General features: G+C 34.9%; 1 protein-coding gene across 1 annotated transcript in view; it reads left to right on the top strand.

Annotated features, from left to right (window-relative positions):
- The window catches only part of DPYD (dihydropyrimidine dehydrogenase), a 369,420-nt gene that overhangs the window by 226,129 nt on the left and 123,059 nt on the right, over positions 1-20,232 (top strand). The window contains exons 6-8 of the mRNA XM_065885362.1: positions 1,397-1,593; positions 7,876-7,957; positions 15,718-15,805. Of these exons, the coding sequence (XP_065741434.1) occupies positions 1,397-1,593; positions 7,876-7,957; positions 15,718-15,805 (367 nt within the window). The remainder of the gene's footprint in view (positions 1-1,396; positions 1,594-7,875; positions 7,958-15,717; positions 15,806-20,232) is intronic.

Below are 20,232 nucleotides of genomic sequence, written 5' to 3'. Positions count from 1 at the left end.
AGTCCATTTTTGCTCACCTGTTCAAATTACTGTTAAGTACATTTATTTAGTTTTCAATTTTAATTTTGAATTTTTTTCTTTTCTAAAATTTCTATTTTTTAAAAACAAATTCAAGTTTCCTGGTGAAGTTCACATTCTTATGTATTTTTTGTACATGTTCATTATAGCTATTCTAAAGTCTATCTTTGATAACTACACTTACTGGATTATGTATGCATATCTTTATGTTTTCTGAGTTATTGGCAGTTCTTAGTTCTTAGTTAATGAGAAGCCTGGGCTTTTTTGATCAAAAGCCAGGCCTTGTATATGAAAATTTGTAGATGTTGCAGTTGACTTATTATCCTCCACAAAAGGTTCACCCTATCATTTGGGAGGTAGACAGGAGTGAGACCTTATCACCTTCATCTAAATCAGGCTGGGTTACATGTCTTCCTCTGGTTTGCCCCACTTGCAGAGTACAGCCCTCCAGAAGTTTCAGCTGTATGGTAAGGTGTTTACTAGGACTTTTTCTTCTTCAACTACTCCTGTACTCCAGTTGTTTCTTCTGGCCTCTCAGAGTGCAGAAAGCTCCCTTCTGCTTTATAGAAATTTGTTTTGTTTATAAACACTGTGTCTCTCTAGTCCTAGAAAATTAGCTTAAATCTCTCTTTCTGTCTCTTCTGAGCCGTGGTCATCTATCTACAAGATTCCTCACTCTGCTAAGAAGTGGCGAATTCCCTCAGGGTAAAAGAAACTCCTAAACTGTCACCTCACTTCTCTGCTGTTCCCTTTTTTCTGAGATCTTGGCTCCTCTAGTCAGGCTTACTTCAGAGGGTCTCCAGTGCTTCCAACATATTTTTGAAATGTTATTCTTCAAAAGCTAATCTATCATAACCAGAAGCAGATGTCATAAATTATCTACTGAATGCCTATGTGCCAGGTTAACGCTCACTGCTGGTTATACTAATGGTAACGTGTTTCTAAAAATATTTAAAACAAATAGTTAATAAGTTATATGTGTGTGTTTTTATATATGACATATTCTATGACTCAAGAACTAATGTTCCGCTAACATGGAAACGTGGCACATGCGGTAAATGGTTTCATTAATAGCACACACGGTATGATACAGGAGCTTAGAGGAGGAGCATTTAACTTGGACCAGGGCTGGAGTAGGGAAAGCGAGTCAGGAATGCTTCCTAGAGGACCTTAGACAGGAATGTCAAAGATTGAGAAAGAGTTAGTCAAGCATAGATTGCCATCGGCTTGACCCAATATAACTTCTAAGTATGCTAATACTTAAAATGTACTGCTTATTTCTATTAAAAGCACAAATGGATTGGAAACATTAAAACTATGTTTGAGGATGTAAAAGTTAGATTAAAAATGTTAACCATGCCAATTGATTTCTCCGTAGGTGTTCAAAGCAATGAATATCCCACAAATCAGGAGTCATTTTCTGCCTCCCCCAGAAAAAATGCCTGAAGCCTATTCTGCAAAGATTGCTCTTTTGGGGGCTGGGCCTGCAAGTATAAGTTGTGCTTCCTTCTTGGCTCGATTAGGCTACTCTGACATCACTATATTTGAAAAACAAGAATACGTTGGTGGTTTAAGGTAATGCCTACATTTATTTCATGTTCACAGTGTCAAAAATGATGGGGTAAAATGATTATGAACATTGTTGGTTCGTAATCGTATAGGAACTTCAGGCTCACAGATGGTATTTTAAGTGTTCTTTTTCCAAATGCTCAAATTTTGATTTCATTATTCACTTTAAATTTGCAGTTGGCTTTAAGCAATATTTATTTTAAAATTTCTCTGTCTAGTTCTGTGAATTTAAGAGAAATCTCAGCAAAATATTTTATGAATAGAGGAACCAATCATATGAAAGCTTATTTCAGGACTTCCCGGGCTGTCCAGCAGTTAAGACTTCACCTTCGAATGCAGGGGGTGCGGGTTCAATCCCTGGTCAGGGAGCTAAGATCACACATGCCTCACGGCCAGAAAAACCAAAAAATAAAACAGAAGCACTATTATAACAAATTCAATAAAGACTTTAAAAAAATGATCCACATCAAAAAAATCTTTAAAAAAAAAAAAAGAAAGCTTATTTCACCCCTGTGAATCTTTCCTTTAAATGGCGATATATATATGTGAAAATTATGCAAATTAGAGATGGGGAAACCAAACTCCACAGAATATTGGATAATTCATTTTGTTGTGTACACAGACGTGCTGTCCTGGTCATGTATTTTCATTCTCCAGTCTCTTTAAGTTTTGCATTTGATTATAATTATGTTAGAGTCTACTAAAAATGTTCCATTTTAATGTACATTTATGCAGTGTTTATCTCATAGATACCATATTATTATTTACTATTAATCAACATCATTATTAAACCAGGATTCAGTCACATAATCATTTATTCCCATGAAGATTCATACACTGAAATGGAAAATATTCACTTTGTATCTGATTTTCAGAAATTCATATTAAGCTTAGAAATTGGATGGAGTTTGCTTTATTTACAATAAATGGAGCTCTATAGAATATACAATGAAGAAAAGGCAATCTCTTCAACGACTGATGTTGGGCAACCTGGACAGCTTACATGTAAATCAATGAACTTAAAACACTCACGCCATATAGAAAAATAAACTCAAAATGGTTTAAAGACCTAAATATAAGACATGACACCATACAAGTCCTACAAGAGAACAGAGGCAAAACATTCTCTGACATAAATCTTAGCAATGTTTTCTTAGATCAGTCTCCCAAGGAAAAAGAAATAAAAACAAAAATAAGCAAATGGGACCTAATCAAACTTAAAAGCTTTTGCACAGCAAAGGAAATCATCAACAAAACAAAAAGACAACCTATGGATTCACAATAAGGAAATGGGGTTTAGGTGAAATAGATTTGGTCGTAGAAAATATTTTGAGAACATGTGTTATGTAACACAAATTTAAAGTGTGGTACCTTCGCGTAATAAACGAAAGCAAAGTTCTATCGGAGTATGAGCATCGTGCTTTAAAAAGAATGGAAGGAGGTTGTTACTGGTTAATTCCATTTAGATGAAAGAAACATGAACATATAAGAACGATTATTTTTTTAGCTTATCTGGGCATTCCACTAATTGTACTAAAGGATTTGTGGCCACAAGGAAGATTTCTTTCAAAACTTTAGATTGTTAAAAGAGCACATATAGAAGAATGATAGTTTGTTTTTATAAGTACAACAAACTTGGGAAGTAACCATTCCAATTAAATTCCATCTTCTGTCCTTGTATCCCCTTTCTCAATACGCAGTCTTGAGGGTAATCTCCCTCTGTCCCTTTCTCCCTCCTTCCTCCCTTCCTTCCTTCCTTCCTTTTTTATTTATTGATCTCCTACTATGTGCTGGTCATTGTCTCGGGCCCTAGAGATACAAAGGTAAATAAAGCAAAGTGCCTGTTCTCATGGGGCTCGTATTCTGGTAGTGGGGGGGTAGACAATAAACCAAATATAGAGTATGTCAGGTGTTTATAAATGCATGAGGGGGTTTCAAAAATGGCAGTTTAGTGCTGTCCCTAGAGCATTTGATATATGGAATAGATAATTCTTAAAATATGGTTATCCTCTAGTCTGTACAATAAAATAATCTTCAAAGAGAATTATGTCATAATTGGTGATTATAATTATTTTTATTCACTCCCATAAAACAAAATATTAGCAATTAAAACAAAATAATTTCAATATTAAAGGTATAGTTCACAGTTTCACTATTTTAAACCCAAGTTAAAAACTTCTGGTCACACAAAATGATAGAATTGAAGTAGATTCATGTTGCTTCATGTGTTATCATTTTATCAATCTCAGATCAACTGTTTAAACATTGGAATACGTAGTCTTGCAGGGGTGGAGACACATGCTGCCTATGGCCGTTGGAATGAGGAATATGCTTGTAGGTGAATCAGCATGTGCCAGTGGTTGCTATTTAACTGGAGTTCTCCATATTAACTGTTCTGTAGAACTCAGTTTATTAATGAATGGGTAATAAAATTGGGATTATTTAAAGCTTACACATCTTTTTAACATCTTTATTGGAGTATAATTGCTTCACCTTCAATAGTTCAGCTGGTAGAGCGGAAGACTGTAGACCTGACACATGTGGATATTTATTTTAAAAACATTTATTACTAAAACTCTGTAGCAAATGTAGCCATTATTTAGAATTTAGATCCACCAAAGAGTTTTTTGGGGGGAGACAGTGTTTAGAATATCACTGACTTGTTTAGAGTTACCTACTCATGGTGATAATACAAAAAGGCTTATTTTTGTCAGTTTCATAACTTTTTAAATCGTCTAAAAACAGTGTACCTCCTTATTGCCCGCACCTGGACTTGGTGTGATGTGGGTAAGAGAATAGAGTACGAGTATAGGGTTGAGCAGCTCATAGGAAGGAGTTGTCTGAGGACATATGTTGGGGTAGAGGAACCAAAAGTTTAGTTTGGGGTATAAAAAATTTGAGATACCTATTAGACGTCCAAGTGAATATAAAGGTCTGGAATTTAGGTTTGAGGATAAAAATGTGGGTGCCATCACATATGGATGTCATTTAGAGCTCTGAAATGAGGAGGAATTTGCCTGGTATCTGGGGTGGTAGTGTTCCTGTTAAAGCCTGCTGACACCCCTCTGCTCCATTGCCCATCCCCTGAACACAGCATGTACACTTTTTTTTTTCCCCTCTTCCCCATTCTGTTCCTCCTTCCTTACCATTTTCCTCATCTTGGGATGCCTTCACTTGTCTGAAAGCTGATCATATGTCACATTTCACCTGATTATCTCATCTTGCAATAAGCTAATTCTCCTTTGAAACACTCTCGTTCACATTTGGTATTTGATACTTGTCACGTTGTACCATGAGAGTGTGTGTGTGTGTGAGTGTGTGTGTGTGTGTGTGTATCGCCCATCTGTCTGCTGACCTCATCCATTGGTGAATATAATTGTGTCATGTTTATAACAATCAATATACCTCCTTATCCCCTGCCTACTTGATTATGATCAAATCTAACTCTTTTTAGTATCTCACATTACTCTTATTTCCTATAGAAGATGCTTGGAAATGTGATTCTCACACATTTATTCATAACACATGTGCTAAGTAAGTGTGGGCTACAACGCTTTCAGGGCAGTATGTGATTCTAAGCAGAGCTGCTCAAGCCCTAGCAGCCTGGCATTCCATTTGCTCTGCTGGCTACTTCAACTTTCAGAGTTATACTTCCTCCTTGCTCTGGTTTCTTCTTGCTAGGTTGAGAGTGTTCTCCTTTCTTTCTGGTCAATAGAAAAATTGTTCCTGCTTCATTAACCTGCTGTTTCAGAGCCATATCTTAAATTAGAACCATTGACCTAAACTAGCATCATTTTTTTTTACTTACATATCATGTACTTCTATTCAGAACCCATAAAAATCCCAAGTCAGAGGAAGGTACTCAGCCTCACAGTGTATCTGTTTGTATTTAGAGGCTCACCTTGCTGTAGTTGGTTTATTTAGCTAGAATTTTTGCTTTCGTGTCTAGCCTTTTGAGGACTTTCATCAGATTCCAATGTTAGTCCATTTTCAGTCTCTCCTCTGCAGACCCCCAGGCCTATCAAGACTGGGTGTCTGTTTGTGCCTACTTATGTAATCCATACTATTTAAGAATTTTTCTCCTTAGCCTCGGAAGGTACAGGGAGGAAAAAAAAATATCCTCTATCCTCTTAGGTCAGTAGTTGCCTTGTGAAATAAACTAACATAAGACAAATTAAGGAGAAAAACAGTGTTTATTAACACATGTATTGTACATACATGTGGGAGAACTCAGTGATGAGTCATTCAGAGAAGGGGGGTCAGAACTTGAGGTTTATGTACCATCTTTTTTTTTTTTTTTAAAGATAGATTTTATTTATTTATTTTTGGCTGCGTTGGGTCTCGAGTGCAGGCTTTCTCTAGCTGCGTTTGGGGGGGGAGCTACTCTTCATTGCAGTGGCTTCTCTTGTTGCAGAGCATGGGCTCTAGGCACATGGGCTTCATTGGTTGTGGCACACGGGCTCAGTAGTTGTGGCGCACGGGCTTTGTTGCTCCACAGCATGTGGGATCTTCCCGGACCAGGGCTTGAACCCGTGTCCCCTGCATTGGCAGCCGGACTCCCAGCCACCTCACCACCAGAGAAGCCCCTATGTAGCATCTTAACAAAGAATGATAAATTTGTGGAGAAGTGACAAGACAAAGGAAAAGGGGTTTATGCTTTTAGGGACAGCAAACTGTGAGAAGGTAAATATATGGGGGAAACTAATGGAACATAAGAGTTATTTAGTAAAGCTTGTAATGTAAATTCCTCTTGGTGCCCATCTTTGGTCTGGTAAGGGTCTACAACTGTCTCCTGGTGATTAAGAGTTTTGCCCTTCTTGGTACAGGAAAGGAAGACACACCATTGCAAATTTATGTACTGCTTTTTGGCAGATAATAGGGGACCGGAGAGCTTTTCTTGTATCTGTTTCTTCTTAATTATCTTCAGCTCAAAATAATCCTGTGCTGAAGTGGCATATTTGGAGGGGCATATTCTGCTACCCTACAAAGGCAGAGTCCTGTGTGGTGCCCAGAGCATTATGATAACCGCTGAGGTAGTGTGGTTGTCCAAAGATCAGCTTAGGAGGTTTTTCTCTCTTACCCTATGCCCTAAGTCATTCTTATGTATAATCTTACACCCTAACTAGATAGAAAGCTCCTTTAATATAGGAGCTAATATAGATTTTGTACTGTTCAGTACTTTGCATTTTCTATAGCACTGAGATGAGCATGGTGCCTTGCTGATTGATGTATGGAAATTAATTGAATAATCAAGTTCTTAAGTCACCAAAGAATGAAAAGACTATAGATGCACTTTGGAAGACCTTGCACTGAATGATCCAGAAAGTTCATCTTCAGCAGTTATTTATTTATTTTACAAATCAATCTCTATAGTGCTTGGATATAGCTCTTTCACTGAATGTACTACATTCTGTTGTAATGATCTGTTTATATATCTTTGCTCACAAGAATGAGAGCTTATTAAAAGTGGTAATTTGGTCAAATTCACCATTAAATCACTGCAGCTAACACTGTACCTGGTACTTTGTAAATGCTTGTTGGATGAATAGATGAATGACTACATGAATTGCTATATATTCATGAACATATGTAGCCTTTTTATTGCTATAAGATATTGAAAAGTTATTTGAACATACCTTTAATACTATGTATGAACTATTAACTCTTGAAGTGATTGTATTTGAAGACAGAAAACAATGAGCACTGATATCAAGTAGGATTACTTTTTAATGACTGAACCCTTTTGGGACACATTGCTTTCATAGAAGATTGTTTTACTGTAAAAATATTCTGTAGATCACATTACAGAACTTATTCTGTAATGTCCTGAACAGCATGATAATACAAAGTTACAGATTTGAATTTGAACAAGCTAGAGGTATAGTTATAGAATATATATGTGTGTATGTATATATGATATGTATATTAAACACTGTATACTTTCAAATTTTTGGGTTTTTTTAGATTTTTTCTTAGGAATTTATAGAAGTGTTAGTAAATAAATCAACTAAATACTGTAATAAACTTAAAAGTATAGGCCAATTGTCTACTCACTATTTGTTTTTTATTGTTTTTATTTATTTTCCACATCAGTTTCTACTGTTTCTCTTGAAACCCATATCATATTCTGTCATGCATATAAAAATGTGGATGTCCTCACACTCACATTATGTGATATGAAAATACCCTCAGAAGAGATACTTATTCCTTTAACACTGATCAATAAAGACATGTTGCATTTTTTAAATTGGTGATTTTCCCACAAATGCGTCTCGTTTTTCTTTTCAGTATCTCTGAAATCCCTCAGTTCCGGCTACCATATAATGTAGTCAATTTTGAGATTGAGCTTATGAAGGACCTTGGTGTAAAGGTAAGTGAAAAACATAACACTTACATGTGTATTGCTCCAAAAGAAAGGAGTAAGCGCTACACTAAAGATTAACAACAAAATGTCACACACTTTAGGAAAGAACAATTAAAAGCTACACCAGGCAGAAGCAGAAAGATGCTTCTCCTTGCTTAGGGCATTTGTCTGTCTACTGTCTGAATGCCACTAGCCTGGAAAAGGGCAATCAATAGTTCTCATCTGGCACGCCTGCATGTGATTAATTGTCTGTAAGAAACAAATTCCTAAATTGCTTTAGGGGTTCAGTGCAGCTAATAGAAGGATTTGGTTGCTTTAATCACGTTTTTTTCATGCAAGTTTTGTGCATTCTGAAACATTTGTATTTCACAAGTTGGAACATAATTTCTTACAGAGGTTTATTTTATTTACTATATGCATAATGTCAATAGTGTTAATGTGATAATCCTTTTTCAACATAAACAGTTACTCAGCAAGGTAGAAAGCAACAGCTCTGTATTTTTAATTGTTTTGTGAAATAAATATTGTGTTCTTTTAAAGATGGTCAAAAAATTAATACATTTTACTTTCGTAATATAGCTTTAGATATTCCTATTCTTTTGTATTATTTAAGAGTATCATACTCTGGCTCTTCACTTGAACATATTGCTATTTTTATTTCAAAAATGTTAACTTTCTGTAATAGGTATAAGGTAATAGATTAACAAAGTACTATGATTTACATAATACATTCTGTAAGTACATATGGGAGCTATTTTGAAAAGTACAAACTATTTATGGCTCTTGCATTTAGAAATAAAAATTAAAATAACCAATTAAAAGGGAAACACTCAAAACAGTATTTTGTGCATTTACACTTATAATTACATCTTATTTGGCAATGGATAGGCGATGAAACATTTACACATAATCACCAAACAAAAAATCTTATAGCAAGTATGCCGTACAGATGTGCACAACTTTATGAAAACAGAATTCAAAAATAGTGTTCAAAATAGATTTAAGGGTGATTACTTGCTTTATATAAATGCATTCTGAGAAGTCTGTTAAATGTATTTCATTTTGAATGCAAGTTCTTACCTAAATCTCATTAAATAAGAACATGATTATTGAGACTTCAAACTAATATATTAAGTGATACTTCAAATTGAAGATGAATCAAAAATTAATTTGACACCTCTGAATTCATCTTATAAGTAATTACAAAATTGCATTTGATTTTTACCATACCAGATATATTGCATAAATTAGGGCATACCCATTTCTCTTACTAGGAAACTCAAGACATAATAGTAGTCAATTCACTGAGTGCCAGAAAACGTACATTTCAGCTACAATTATGACACTTTCTAATTTTATAGTCAGATAACCTTGACAAAGTCAATTAATGTCCCTTGCCTTGGTCAATATTTGTTCAAAGGTAAAAGTATGCTACTACAGTTTGTGTAAAATACAAACATATCTGCTTATATATGCCTGGAAATATATGTGCTCTGGAAATGTATAGAATCTGATAGTATAGATTGCCTTTGGGAAGGTGTAGGAAGGACTTTATCACCATTTTGTACATTTGAATTTTAAACCCTATGAATTTATTAAATTATCAGGAAAGAATTGGAACCTGAATTAAAGAGAAGGTTAATACTGTCTTGTCCATCACTCTGAGGAGAGACAGTAATGAGGCTCTTTTTCAGCTTTGAGGACTTGCATCCATTGATGAAATGCTTGCATCTTTTATGACTTATCAACTTTATCCATGAAAGGATATATATTTTTAAAAATATTCTACACTTGTTACCACATTTTCCTCATCACCAAATTCTTCTTATAACCTGCCTTCCGTTTTTACCTCTCAACTAACACTGTATATTTTAAAGTCAAAAATAATTTCCTGGCAATGAAACAAATTTTTCTCTGGGTTTATACTGTTTGGCTCCTGTGCAGCATGTGATATATTCTGATATGTATGCATGCATGTATGTATCTATGCTCATGTATGTATGTATTTTTAGCTTTCATGATCTAGCATTATCTTGGTTATTATCTGATTTTTTTCTCTTTCTAATAGGTTTGTTTCATTTATTTGATAAATAATTACTGAGAATTTACTTTTGCCTAGAGGTGTGCTAAGGACTTGTCTAGAACCATCTTTCTTTTGAACTCCAGTCCTGTAATCTTAATAGTTTAATGAACACATTTATCATCCAAATAACATACACTCATCATATATAAACTTAGTTTAATTCATCATCTTCCCTCCCAACTGTGTTCTTCAGCTAAATTTCTTGTTGAGTAATTTCAATTTATTTCATATCTAATAGCTGATAGATTAGTTCTTGTTTATTCTAAGATGAATTTTTTCAGCCAAATATCGTGTCACAAAAAAACCCTCTATTTGTATGTTATATATATATATTTATTTTTCTTCCACTATTTCATTGTCACTAGTATGTTATAAAAGTAGTAATGCATGGCATCTTTTCTGAGCTATGAAATAGTATTTTTATCATATTGAATAAATGTTTTCATTTTCTAGACTTAGAATAGTAACATTTTCTAAGTTATTTTGTTTTATTTTAACGGAGGAGGGGTGTTAAATTTTTTAATTGCCCCTTTTGAAAGTCTATGTTCAGATAATGTATTGAGTTATATTAATCTTTGCATTTCTGGAATGTATACATTTGCATCATGTTTTATTATATCTGTACATCTAGAACTAAGTTTTTTCTATGTGTTTTTTTTAAAAATTCTTTTGCATTCACTTATTTATGCACTGAATATTAAAACTGTAAATACAGTTTTAATAGCTTCTGTTGCTCGCTTTATAGAGTTTCAAAGCTACTGAAAGTCTGTCTTTGTTTTGCTTTATTTTTTATTTGTTATCTTTGCGAGTTTTGGCTATGTTATAGATTTTGGTTATAGAGTTATGCTAGCTTTATAGAAATAAATTTCCAAGCATTTCATTATTTTATTATTGGTAAGAATATTGTCTTGATACTTATATTTTTGCTAAATTTAAAAATTTTATCCATCTGATTTCAGTCTTTTTATGAGAAACAGAACATTGATGGGGTTTTTTGTTTTTGTTTTGCGGTACGCGGGCCTCTCATTGTTGTGGCCTCTCCCGTTGCGGAGCACAGGCTCCTGACGCGCAGGCTCAGCGGCCATGGCTCACGGGCCCAGCTGCTCCGCGGCATGTGGGATCTTCCCGGACCGGGGCACGAGCCCGTGTCCCCTGCATCGGCAGGCGGACTCTCAACCACTGCGCCACCAGGGAAGCTCTGTCTTCATAATCTGAACAAAAATAGCTGAGATATCTTTCTTGATAAATTTTCTATATCATCTTGTTTGTCATTATGTTTATTTGCAACAAGCATTTCCATCATTATAGGATGTTATTGAAAACTAATATGAAGTCATATTTTGTCTCTACTGGAAGGCGAGAAACATGTGCATTAAGAGCCAACAAAATAATTTTGTGTCTAAAAAGAGCTGAATTTAGTTTTAAAATTATTTTATCTTATTTTCTATGTTAAAGAGTCTGGAAATACTTGGTCTATTTAGCCAGATTTTCTATCAAAAATGTGAAGAGCATGTACATTATTATCTGTATTTTTTAATAATGGGTGCCACATAGTTCATTTCAAAAAAGTGTTCCACGCCGAAAAGGTTGTAAACCTTAATCCTACATTAAAAATATTATTATATGTATGAAGACATATTATGGATGCATAAAGAAAGTTTCTGTCAAGTCCCTGAGTAGATATTAGGTGGAACTTTGGCTCAGGGCTTATTATATTCAGCCCTTCTGTTGAAATAGTAATAACTCTTACACTAAGCTTGATGTGGAGCAAATTTTATTCTCAATTTAGCTGGGATGTTTGAGTACCCAGGCATATATTATTAAAGCCATTAGAGGGAGGTTAATATATGCTATAATCCATATCTAAGAAAATTATGACAGAAATATTACATATATAAAAAATATGGGAGAAAAGGGAGCAAAAACACAAACAAAATGCCCATAACATGATTTTTCTAACATCATATATATTTAACAAATAATCTTAGGACTTCATCGTATATCAGCCACAAAATGTTTTGATGTCTGTTAGTTGTCATATAATACCAGTTTTAAGTTTTACACGTCTTGGTCCAATTTCCTAAGGCATAATGTAAGCAAAATTTTAACATTTTGTCAAAGAATCTTTCTCCTGTTCTTTCTGAGAGTGAGTTTTGGATTTGATGGCAAACGTTTGGGGGTTTTATGCTTTAGAAAAGGGAAATTTGACTAGATTCCCCAACATAGGGAAGAGTCCATGTGCTTGTCACTCCACTGATTATTGTTACTATTGCTTTGTTCTCATTTGCACCATGGAGCTACTTACTGCACAGTGATGGTTATTCTCCCCCTGTCCCACAATGTCTGACTACAGTAAGTAAAGTCTTACTGGTCCCAATCCCAGTAAATTAACACTAGGAGTAAAGCTACTTGTCTTTCCAGTTTTCGATACACAAAAGTCTAATTCAACTTTTTTGCTTCCTCAGTTGCACGCTGTTGCCTGCTAGGGTGGAAACAGACTGAGAAACGCAAAATGCCTGTGCATCCTTTCTGTACGTTACAAATTCAGGGACATGTTCACTCTATCAGGGTGGAAAAATTGGAAGATTTTCAATCCTGTTTGATAAATCACATAACTCCACTACTCAGCTACACACACGCACACACACACACACACATGCCCACAAACACTACCTCAGGAAGGATGGGAGTCTTTCTTCAATATTTTTGCTGAGTCAGTTAGTAAACCAAACCTAAAGTCAAGTATTCTGAGTATCACTTCCACTGATAGACCCATTGGCAGGGCACTCCACTGCTCACCGTTGGAAATTGTAGTATTATTCAGTTTACTAAAATTTTATTTAGAATATTTGAACCTGTAGTTTTCTTTTATGTCTAACCTTCATTGTATATTGGTATTGAGGTCATTTCAAAAAATAAGCACTAGAACTTTTTATCTTTCTTTATGATCAGAAATAGTTTAATAAAAAATCTACTCTTTGAAAAATAAATTAAAATTCTAAATCTTCATTATCCATTACTTTTAATAGCATCTAACTCTACTAACTCTAATAGTAATACCCACTATTAGATACTTAGTATTAAGTACTTTTAATAATATGTGTTTTTTTAATTGTCCAGTTTATTTTATGGTATTTGATATGTTCCAGAGTTCTGAATATTAGTTGTTAATCTCACCTTGGTTGTCCCCTGGTTGTAAACTTTCAAATGGTTCATCTGCCAATAAAATTAGAACTAGTATTTTAGTAAAACAAAAATACCCCCCTGTGTTATATCCAAAGTCATTTTATCCCCCTACTTTCTCTTTGTTTTCTTTTCTTTGCACTTTATACCCCAGAAACACTGCATTTTCAAGTAGTTCTCCACATGCAGTATGTTGTTCTGTGCCTTTGAGGATGGTGCTGGTTCTGCCCTTCATTCTCAAGAGACATTAGAGCATAGCTTTTACACGTGCTGGTTCTGCAATTAAACTACATATTTGACTTGGTAAAGGTTGTCAAAGCTCTCTTGTCCCTTAGTATCATCATCTGTAAAATTAGAAAACGATATCACTTCATAATGCTATTGTGTGGATGAAAGAAGTCCATCTATGCAGTATTTAGAAGAGAGTCTTGCACTTAGTTAGGTACTCTATGCAAGTTAGGTGCAATTATTGCTTTAATGGGTAAACTTTGTTCTTCTGCTATGAATCAGTTTAGAGACTTTTGTTTTTAGGAACATGTTGACTTCAAAACTCAAACCTACCAGATATTGTGCTTCCTTATTTATAATGGTAAAGGAGTGCAAAATCGCAGCGAAGTCATGTATTTTACAGAGTATATACTGGCACATACCTGAGAAGTAGACCCCTTTACTTCACTCAAGTGGCTAGTCCCTGATCTTCATAAGGTTCATCTTCTGCCCTGTGGAGGGCAGGCATATTAAAGTCTCCAGCATACTAGCTACCCCTTGCTTATGCTGTCCAACCTGCATGATGTTCTCAGTGTAATGGATCACTATGATGTCTGTGGTATGGCCAGATTGTTTCGGATTATACATATAATTACAGAAGAGAGTTGACATATTCCTGAGGCAAACCTGTAAATGAATATTCTTATCTTTCCCCCATGAATGTGAACTGTTTCTGATCCCTTTTCCACAGAAACATGATGAAAAGTGTGCATTCATCATTATCAATGGCTACGTGCATTGTACCTGTGGCCTTACTAATCTGCAATAATACCACATCTGTCACAGACACTGCAGTCAGGGCTTCACTTTGGTCAAGCCTGCAGGAGTTGACTGTCATTCTCCAGAAATCATCTAGTCTCAGCAGGGCCAGACTGGGAAATGAAACAGAAGTATAACATGGACCACCACCATCTTTCCCTATCCCACCGACTCCAGGCTATCATTGTGGTTGATTTACTCTCTCGACCAGGGTTTCAGAAGTTTTCTGGCCTTCCCAATATTATAGCTGTAATAGCTCTTACTTTGCAGACCAGAGACCCAACGTGGGGATTATTTCTACTGACATGTATAACAATTTTTATTATACACTTGCAGACTTGGGAATAACCACTAACTGGGTCTGTGATCCCCTTAGGCCCACTGTGAACCAGACTTTATCCAGGTTCCATTTTTCACCTTATCACTATAGGTCCCCACTCTTCAGGTATCAATGTCAGTGAAGAACCTTGTCCAGGGTCCTTGAAATGTGTGATTATGCCCCCTTCCCCAGTGTACAGTTACCTGGGTAAATGGCTATAATTCCCTTTGGAGAAGGAATAGAGAAATCATTATAGTATTTACTTGCCAGGATGTTTCAGGGTCTTTCTTTCTAGGGACCTGACCACCTCTTCAGTCAGCAGGTTCAAGATCTGAAAATAGGCTCATGTCTGGAATTAAGCAAAGTACTGTGATTTTTAATAGAAGTATCTACCCTCTGACTCCTGACTTTACTCATCTTCCCTCAAAAGTATCCCCTATCAAAATCCTATCCATTTTTTAAGATGGCTTTATTGACAGGGAACTATTTTCAATATCTTACAATAAACTGTAATGGAAAAGTATTTAAAAAAGAATATAGATACACATGCACATATATATGTTTAACCAAATCACTTTGCTGTACACCTGAAACTAACACAATATTGTAAATCAACTATACTTCAGTTTAAAAAGGGCTTTATTGAAATCCCACTACCTCTCTTTTTTCTCATCTATATGACCTCAGCCAAAATGAATTTCTCCATCCCTTGAGTTCTTGTAGACATGTGCTGATCACACTGTGTTATTTATTATACTTATTTCTGTACGTCTTCTGCACAGATCTTGACTGTACATTGAGGCAGAAACTGTGTCTCATTTAACATTTTATTCTTTAAAATGCCCCACATAGTGCCTTGAACATACTAATTAAGCTGTGAAAATTTACTGACTTGATTTTAAATACACTAGCTTTTCTTGTGGTACTTAATTAAAAGGCAAAAATGCATTTAGCTATTAAGTAAAACATGTTTGTTCTATTTATATACTATTTAGTATACATAAGCCTATATACTAAAAGACAAAAATATTTTCATATCTATATGTGGAATTATATATATGTGTATACGGAGTTTTTATTATTTTCGATGTTAAAGATTAAGGTTTTAGTCATTCAAATGCCAAAATACAGTTACAGAAATGTTTTTTCTTACAGATAATTTGTGGTAAAAGCCTTTCAGTGAATGAAATTACTCTTAGCACTTTGAAAGAAGAAGGGTACAAAGCTGCTTTCATTGGGATAGGTGAGTAGCTTACTTTAAAATATTTTTCTTTATAGTATTTTTTTTACTTCCTGATAATATCCAGAAGAATAACTGCCTTCAGACATTTTCATGTTAGAAGTTGTGTTTGTTCAGGGAGGAGCAGACAGAAATGAATGGCCAAAGAAAATTTCCGATTTTGTAAAGTGTTGCACTGCCTCACCTCATTATGGATTGACTTTGGCAAGACTGTCTTTATCTTCCCATTCTCTCACCATACTCTCATCACCAGCGAACATCTAAGAAGCAAAGTGTTTTCAAGTCATGCCACAGAAGCTCAGAATTTGGGCTTAGAAATATCTTGATGCTGTAGCTTTCTCTTTATGATTAAACAAATTGGTTAAATTGATATTAAAGGAGAGAATTAGCTCATTTTCTTTTTCTAGTTTTTTCAATATTTTCTAAAGACTTTTCATATTTGGCTGAATTTTAAAGATGTTTAATCATAGTTCTGAATGTCACATGGACAGTGTATAACTGCTAAGGCAATTAATGTATCTTATGGTTCCATATTTTGCCTAAATATCCCACGGAGATTGAGTTTTCTAATACTCTTCCCTTCCATTTCCTATATACTGAGAAACCAGAAAGAGCAAATGGTTGATTTAATTTATTCTTTGTCTCATGAACTTTGTATTTATTCTCTTATACGATCATACTATGAACAATTATGGCACATAAACTAAGTGCATCCTCATGTCTTTTAGTTTGTCTCCTCTCTAGTTCACATTCTTTGAATAGGAATGTCTAATAAACCTACACAGAGGTGAAAACTGTTCCATCTCTTTAAGTAATCACACACTGGATAACATTTCTTTTAGGGCTCTCTTTTTTCATAGTGTTTCTGGAGTAAAATAATCAGGAATGCTTTACTATCTACTAAATTTTCTTATCAGGACGGTTCTCTTACTAGATAATTGATACCAAGTTTAAGACCATCTCTGTCACTCCCTTTACTTAGATGAAAAATTATGAAGAGGAAGATAGATTTTCCTGCCTTCTAGCTCCTAAATATATGTACTGAACCTCCTTTCTTTCAGAAACTTGAGTGCCATTGTCAGCAGTATTTCCCTATGTTATCTAAGTACAATAATCATGCCTAGATACAAAGAGGAAAGAGAAAATATCTAGGGATATATTCTCTAGGTTCCATTTTTAGTGGCACTACCGTTGATTTTGGTTTTACTTTACAACATTACATTTGTACTGAGAATTTTACTTAAAGAAATTGGGCAAGTATTTTTTGATGTATATTCTACTAAACACCAGTAAAATTGGATCAGTAAGTTGCTGTTACTCTCAACAAATGTGTATTAAAAAATGTTTGGTTAATAATAAATGAAAAATTTAGTCAGGCAATAGCGCTGAAACATTGGCAATGTTTTCAAATAGCTATTTGAAATTCACCACTGTGGTTTCCTACAGCAGTTGTATGTAAAAGATATATTTTCTATTAATGAAGTTGTATATGCTAATGCAGTTTAGTGTATCTCTATGAACTTTGTCTACAAACAATCTCCGTACTGTAGAGACAGGGGCCAAATAAATAACCAATACATTGAAATATCACCAAATTAATTGCTCAAGAAGCAAATTATAACAAAATTTGGAAGAGCTGAATTTTATCACTCTGAGTGTTTTCAGCCATGGAGATATCTTCCATCTGCAAGAATCAGGACTGTTTCAGAGTTTTCTTTTCTTTTATTCCATTAAGTCCCCTTGCATATGTTATTTGATAGTGCTACATCCCATTCACAATACTCCATTTGACTCTGCACTGAGGTGTGAATAAAACATTTAATGTGAAGTCCTTTCATATTTATGTTTCTGTGCATTTTCATGCTGAGAAGTGAATCTTTTGACATTTTGGTGTAGTGATGTGTAGAATGCAGTTATGTTCTATTTCAGTATTTTGTATGAAACGTATACAAGAAAGTTTCATTTTGCCAAAAAAAAAAAAGGTTCTGTGTGTAGAAGACAAGTAGCCTTATTCTCCAGGAAGTATTTATTTGACACTCTTGACTGCCGAGTTGGGAATTTGTGACCTTTCTATTACCATATAACTGCCTATTACTTAGGCAACCTCACATCCTTACATGCTTTTGTTCATTCACCATGCTTCTATGTTGTAATTAAACTTCACTCACTTTGTTTATCTACTTTTTCCCACTCAGTATAGAGGAGTACATTTTGGAATAGGAATTCTACATTACTTAGGATATAGGTTTGGCCACTTTAAGAAAGGAAAATAATAGAGGCTTAAATGAGATATAGGTTTAGTTCTCTCTCATTTTAACAGTATGAACCATCTTCAACACCTGAGTTCCATCTTTAGTTCTGAGGTGGCCAATATTTCCACATTCCTGCTAACAAAAATTGGAAATAAGGAAGGGGACTCCTTTCCTTTTAAGTTTATGACCCAGAAATTGCACATATCACTTCTGTTTGTATCTTATTGTCTACATCTTTGTCACATAAACATACCTGGCAGCAAAGGATGTTGGGACATAAAGCCTTCAGCTGGGTAGACATAATGCTCCATTAAACTTCTATGTCTATAGAGAAGGGGGATAATAGATATAGAGAGAGGAAAAAAAGAGGTCTCTGCCATACATGTGCATCATCATTTTTATCTGACACATGGAAACCTTATTGAGAGAAATCAAGTAAAGCAGTTAATAGCAAAGAAAAAACTCTTGGAACTTAGTTCTTACATGCTGGTTACATAGGTCACTTAATGATAAAAGAGTATTTTCTCCTTCTGTAATTGGGAATACCGTATTATAGCTCTTCTATATTTATAACTACTGTCTTATCCTATGTTAGTTTCTCTAAAAGAAAAAAAAGTTATTTTTTAATTAAATATGACTTATTAAGGATAGCTTTATAAATCCATTGCATTAACAGAAGTGTGTTCTCATGTTTCCTGATTTTTTAGTATTGTGTGTAATATTGCTGGTGAAAACTTGCTCACTTTTAGCTTTTTCCCTAACTAATTCCAGAATCCATTAAGGGAATTATCTCATTGTGTGTACATCATTGTAAGACTGAAAGAGTACATCTCTTTACCCATGAGATGTTTAGTTTTTTTCTAAGTGAAATAAAGGTAAGTGAGATAAAGCTCTGTGTCTTATTCAAACTGGATTGAGTTGTCTTTGAGATAATTGGTATTTTTTTAAAAGACTGTAAATTTTGGGTATTTTTATTGAAATAAAAGCACCGGCACAGTGTGTTACTATCAGTGTTCAGAAGTAGAGTTTTAGAACATCCTCTCTACGAGGATTTTTTTTTTTTTTTTGCGCGGTACGCGGGCCTCTCACTGTTGTGGCCTCTCCCGTTGCGGAGCACAGGCTCCTGACGCGCAGGCTCAGCAGCCATGGCTCACGGGCCCAGCCGCTCCGCGGCACGTGGGATCTTCCCGGACCGGGGCACGAACCTGCGTCCCCTGCATCGGCAGGTGGACTTTCAACCACTGCGCCACCAGGGAAGCCCTGTACGAGGTTTTTTCAGAGTATTTGATGGCTTTCTTTGGTTGATATTGAAATCAATATAATGGTTTACAGCCATCATTTCTTATTATTAAAATATGAGCACAAACAAATAGAAAATATCAACAAGTGTGCTGCATATTGTTGTGGTAAGTGTTATTTTGAGAAGAATGTTTTTCTATCATATGTGTATTTGTTTTTGGTGTATGTGCTTGCACATGCGTACTGCATTATATGGAAAATGTGTTTTTAAGATGCGGCTTAATAGTCAATGCTTGAAAGCCACTGCTATACGTTGTAAACACCCTCAAGTACTAATTGCTTTTTCCCCATAGTATGCCCAACATCTCTCAATAAGCAGCTGTTGAGTGAATTAAATAAGTATTGAGTGACTACAATGTTTTAGGTATATATATTTTTTAAGTTCTTTGGGTGATTATATTCTGGAGCCAATCTAAGCATCACTGTTCTAGGTGACTGAAGAATTGTATCCTTAATCTTTGCTTCAAAGGAGCCTATTTCCCTTCCCATTTCTGATTGTCCATTTTATGGTACTTTACCTCTTATATTCTCACAAAACATGGCAGTGATGAAAAGGCTAAGCAAGCATGTAAGGGAAAGAATATCCACTAAGACACCCTCAGAAAAATGGTAATACTTTATAGATTCTTCTGACAAAGTATTTTTTTTTCTGAATTTTTGTTTTTAATACTTGAGAGAGGGAAGGAATTACGGGGTGAATACCAGTAAAATCCATAATTATAGTCACAATAGATACAAAGGGAGCAGAGGCTGCAGGAAGATATTATAGAGCTGAATAGTCTCTGTCTCACTCTGTGAAGCACACAGAGTCTCTCTCTCTGTATGCTTTACTTGTGTCGATTCTTGAATTCACTTCTCACTATCACTATTGGCCTTCAT

The sequence above is a fragment of the Phocoena phocoena genome, chromosome 1 (assembly GCF_963924675.1).
Source record: "Phocoena phocoena chromosome 1, mPhoPho1.1, whole genome shotgun sequence".
In the NCBI taxonomy this organism is placed as follows: Eukaryota; Metazoa; Chordata; class Mammalia; order Artiodactyla; family Phocoenidae; genus Phocoena; species Phocoena phocoena.
The sequence above is the reverse complement of the archived record's forward strand: the minus strand, read 5'-3'. Positions and strand labels throughout refer to the sequence as shown.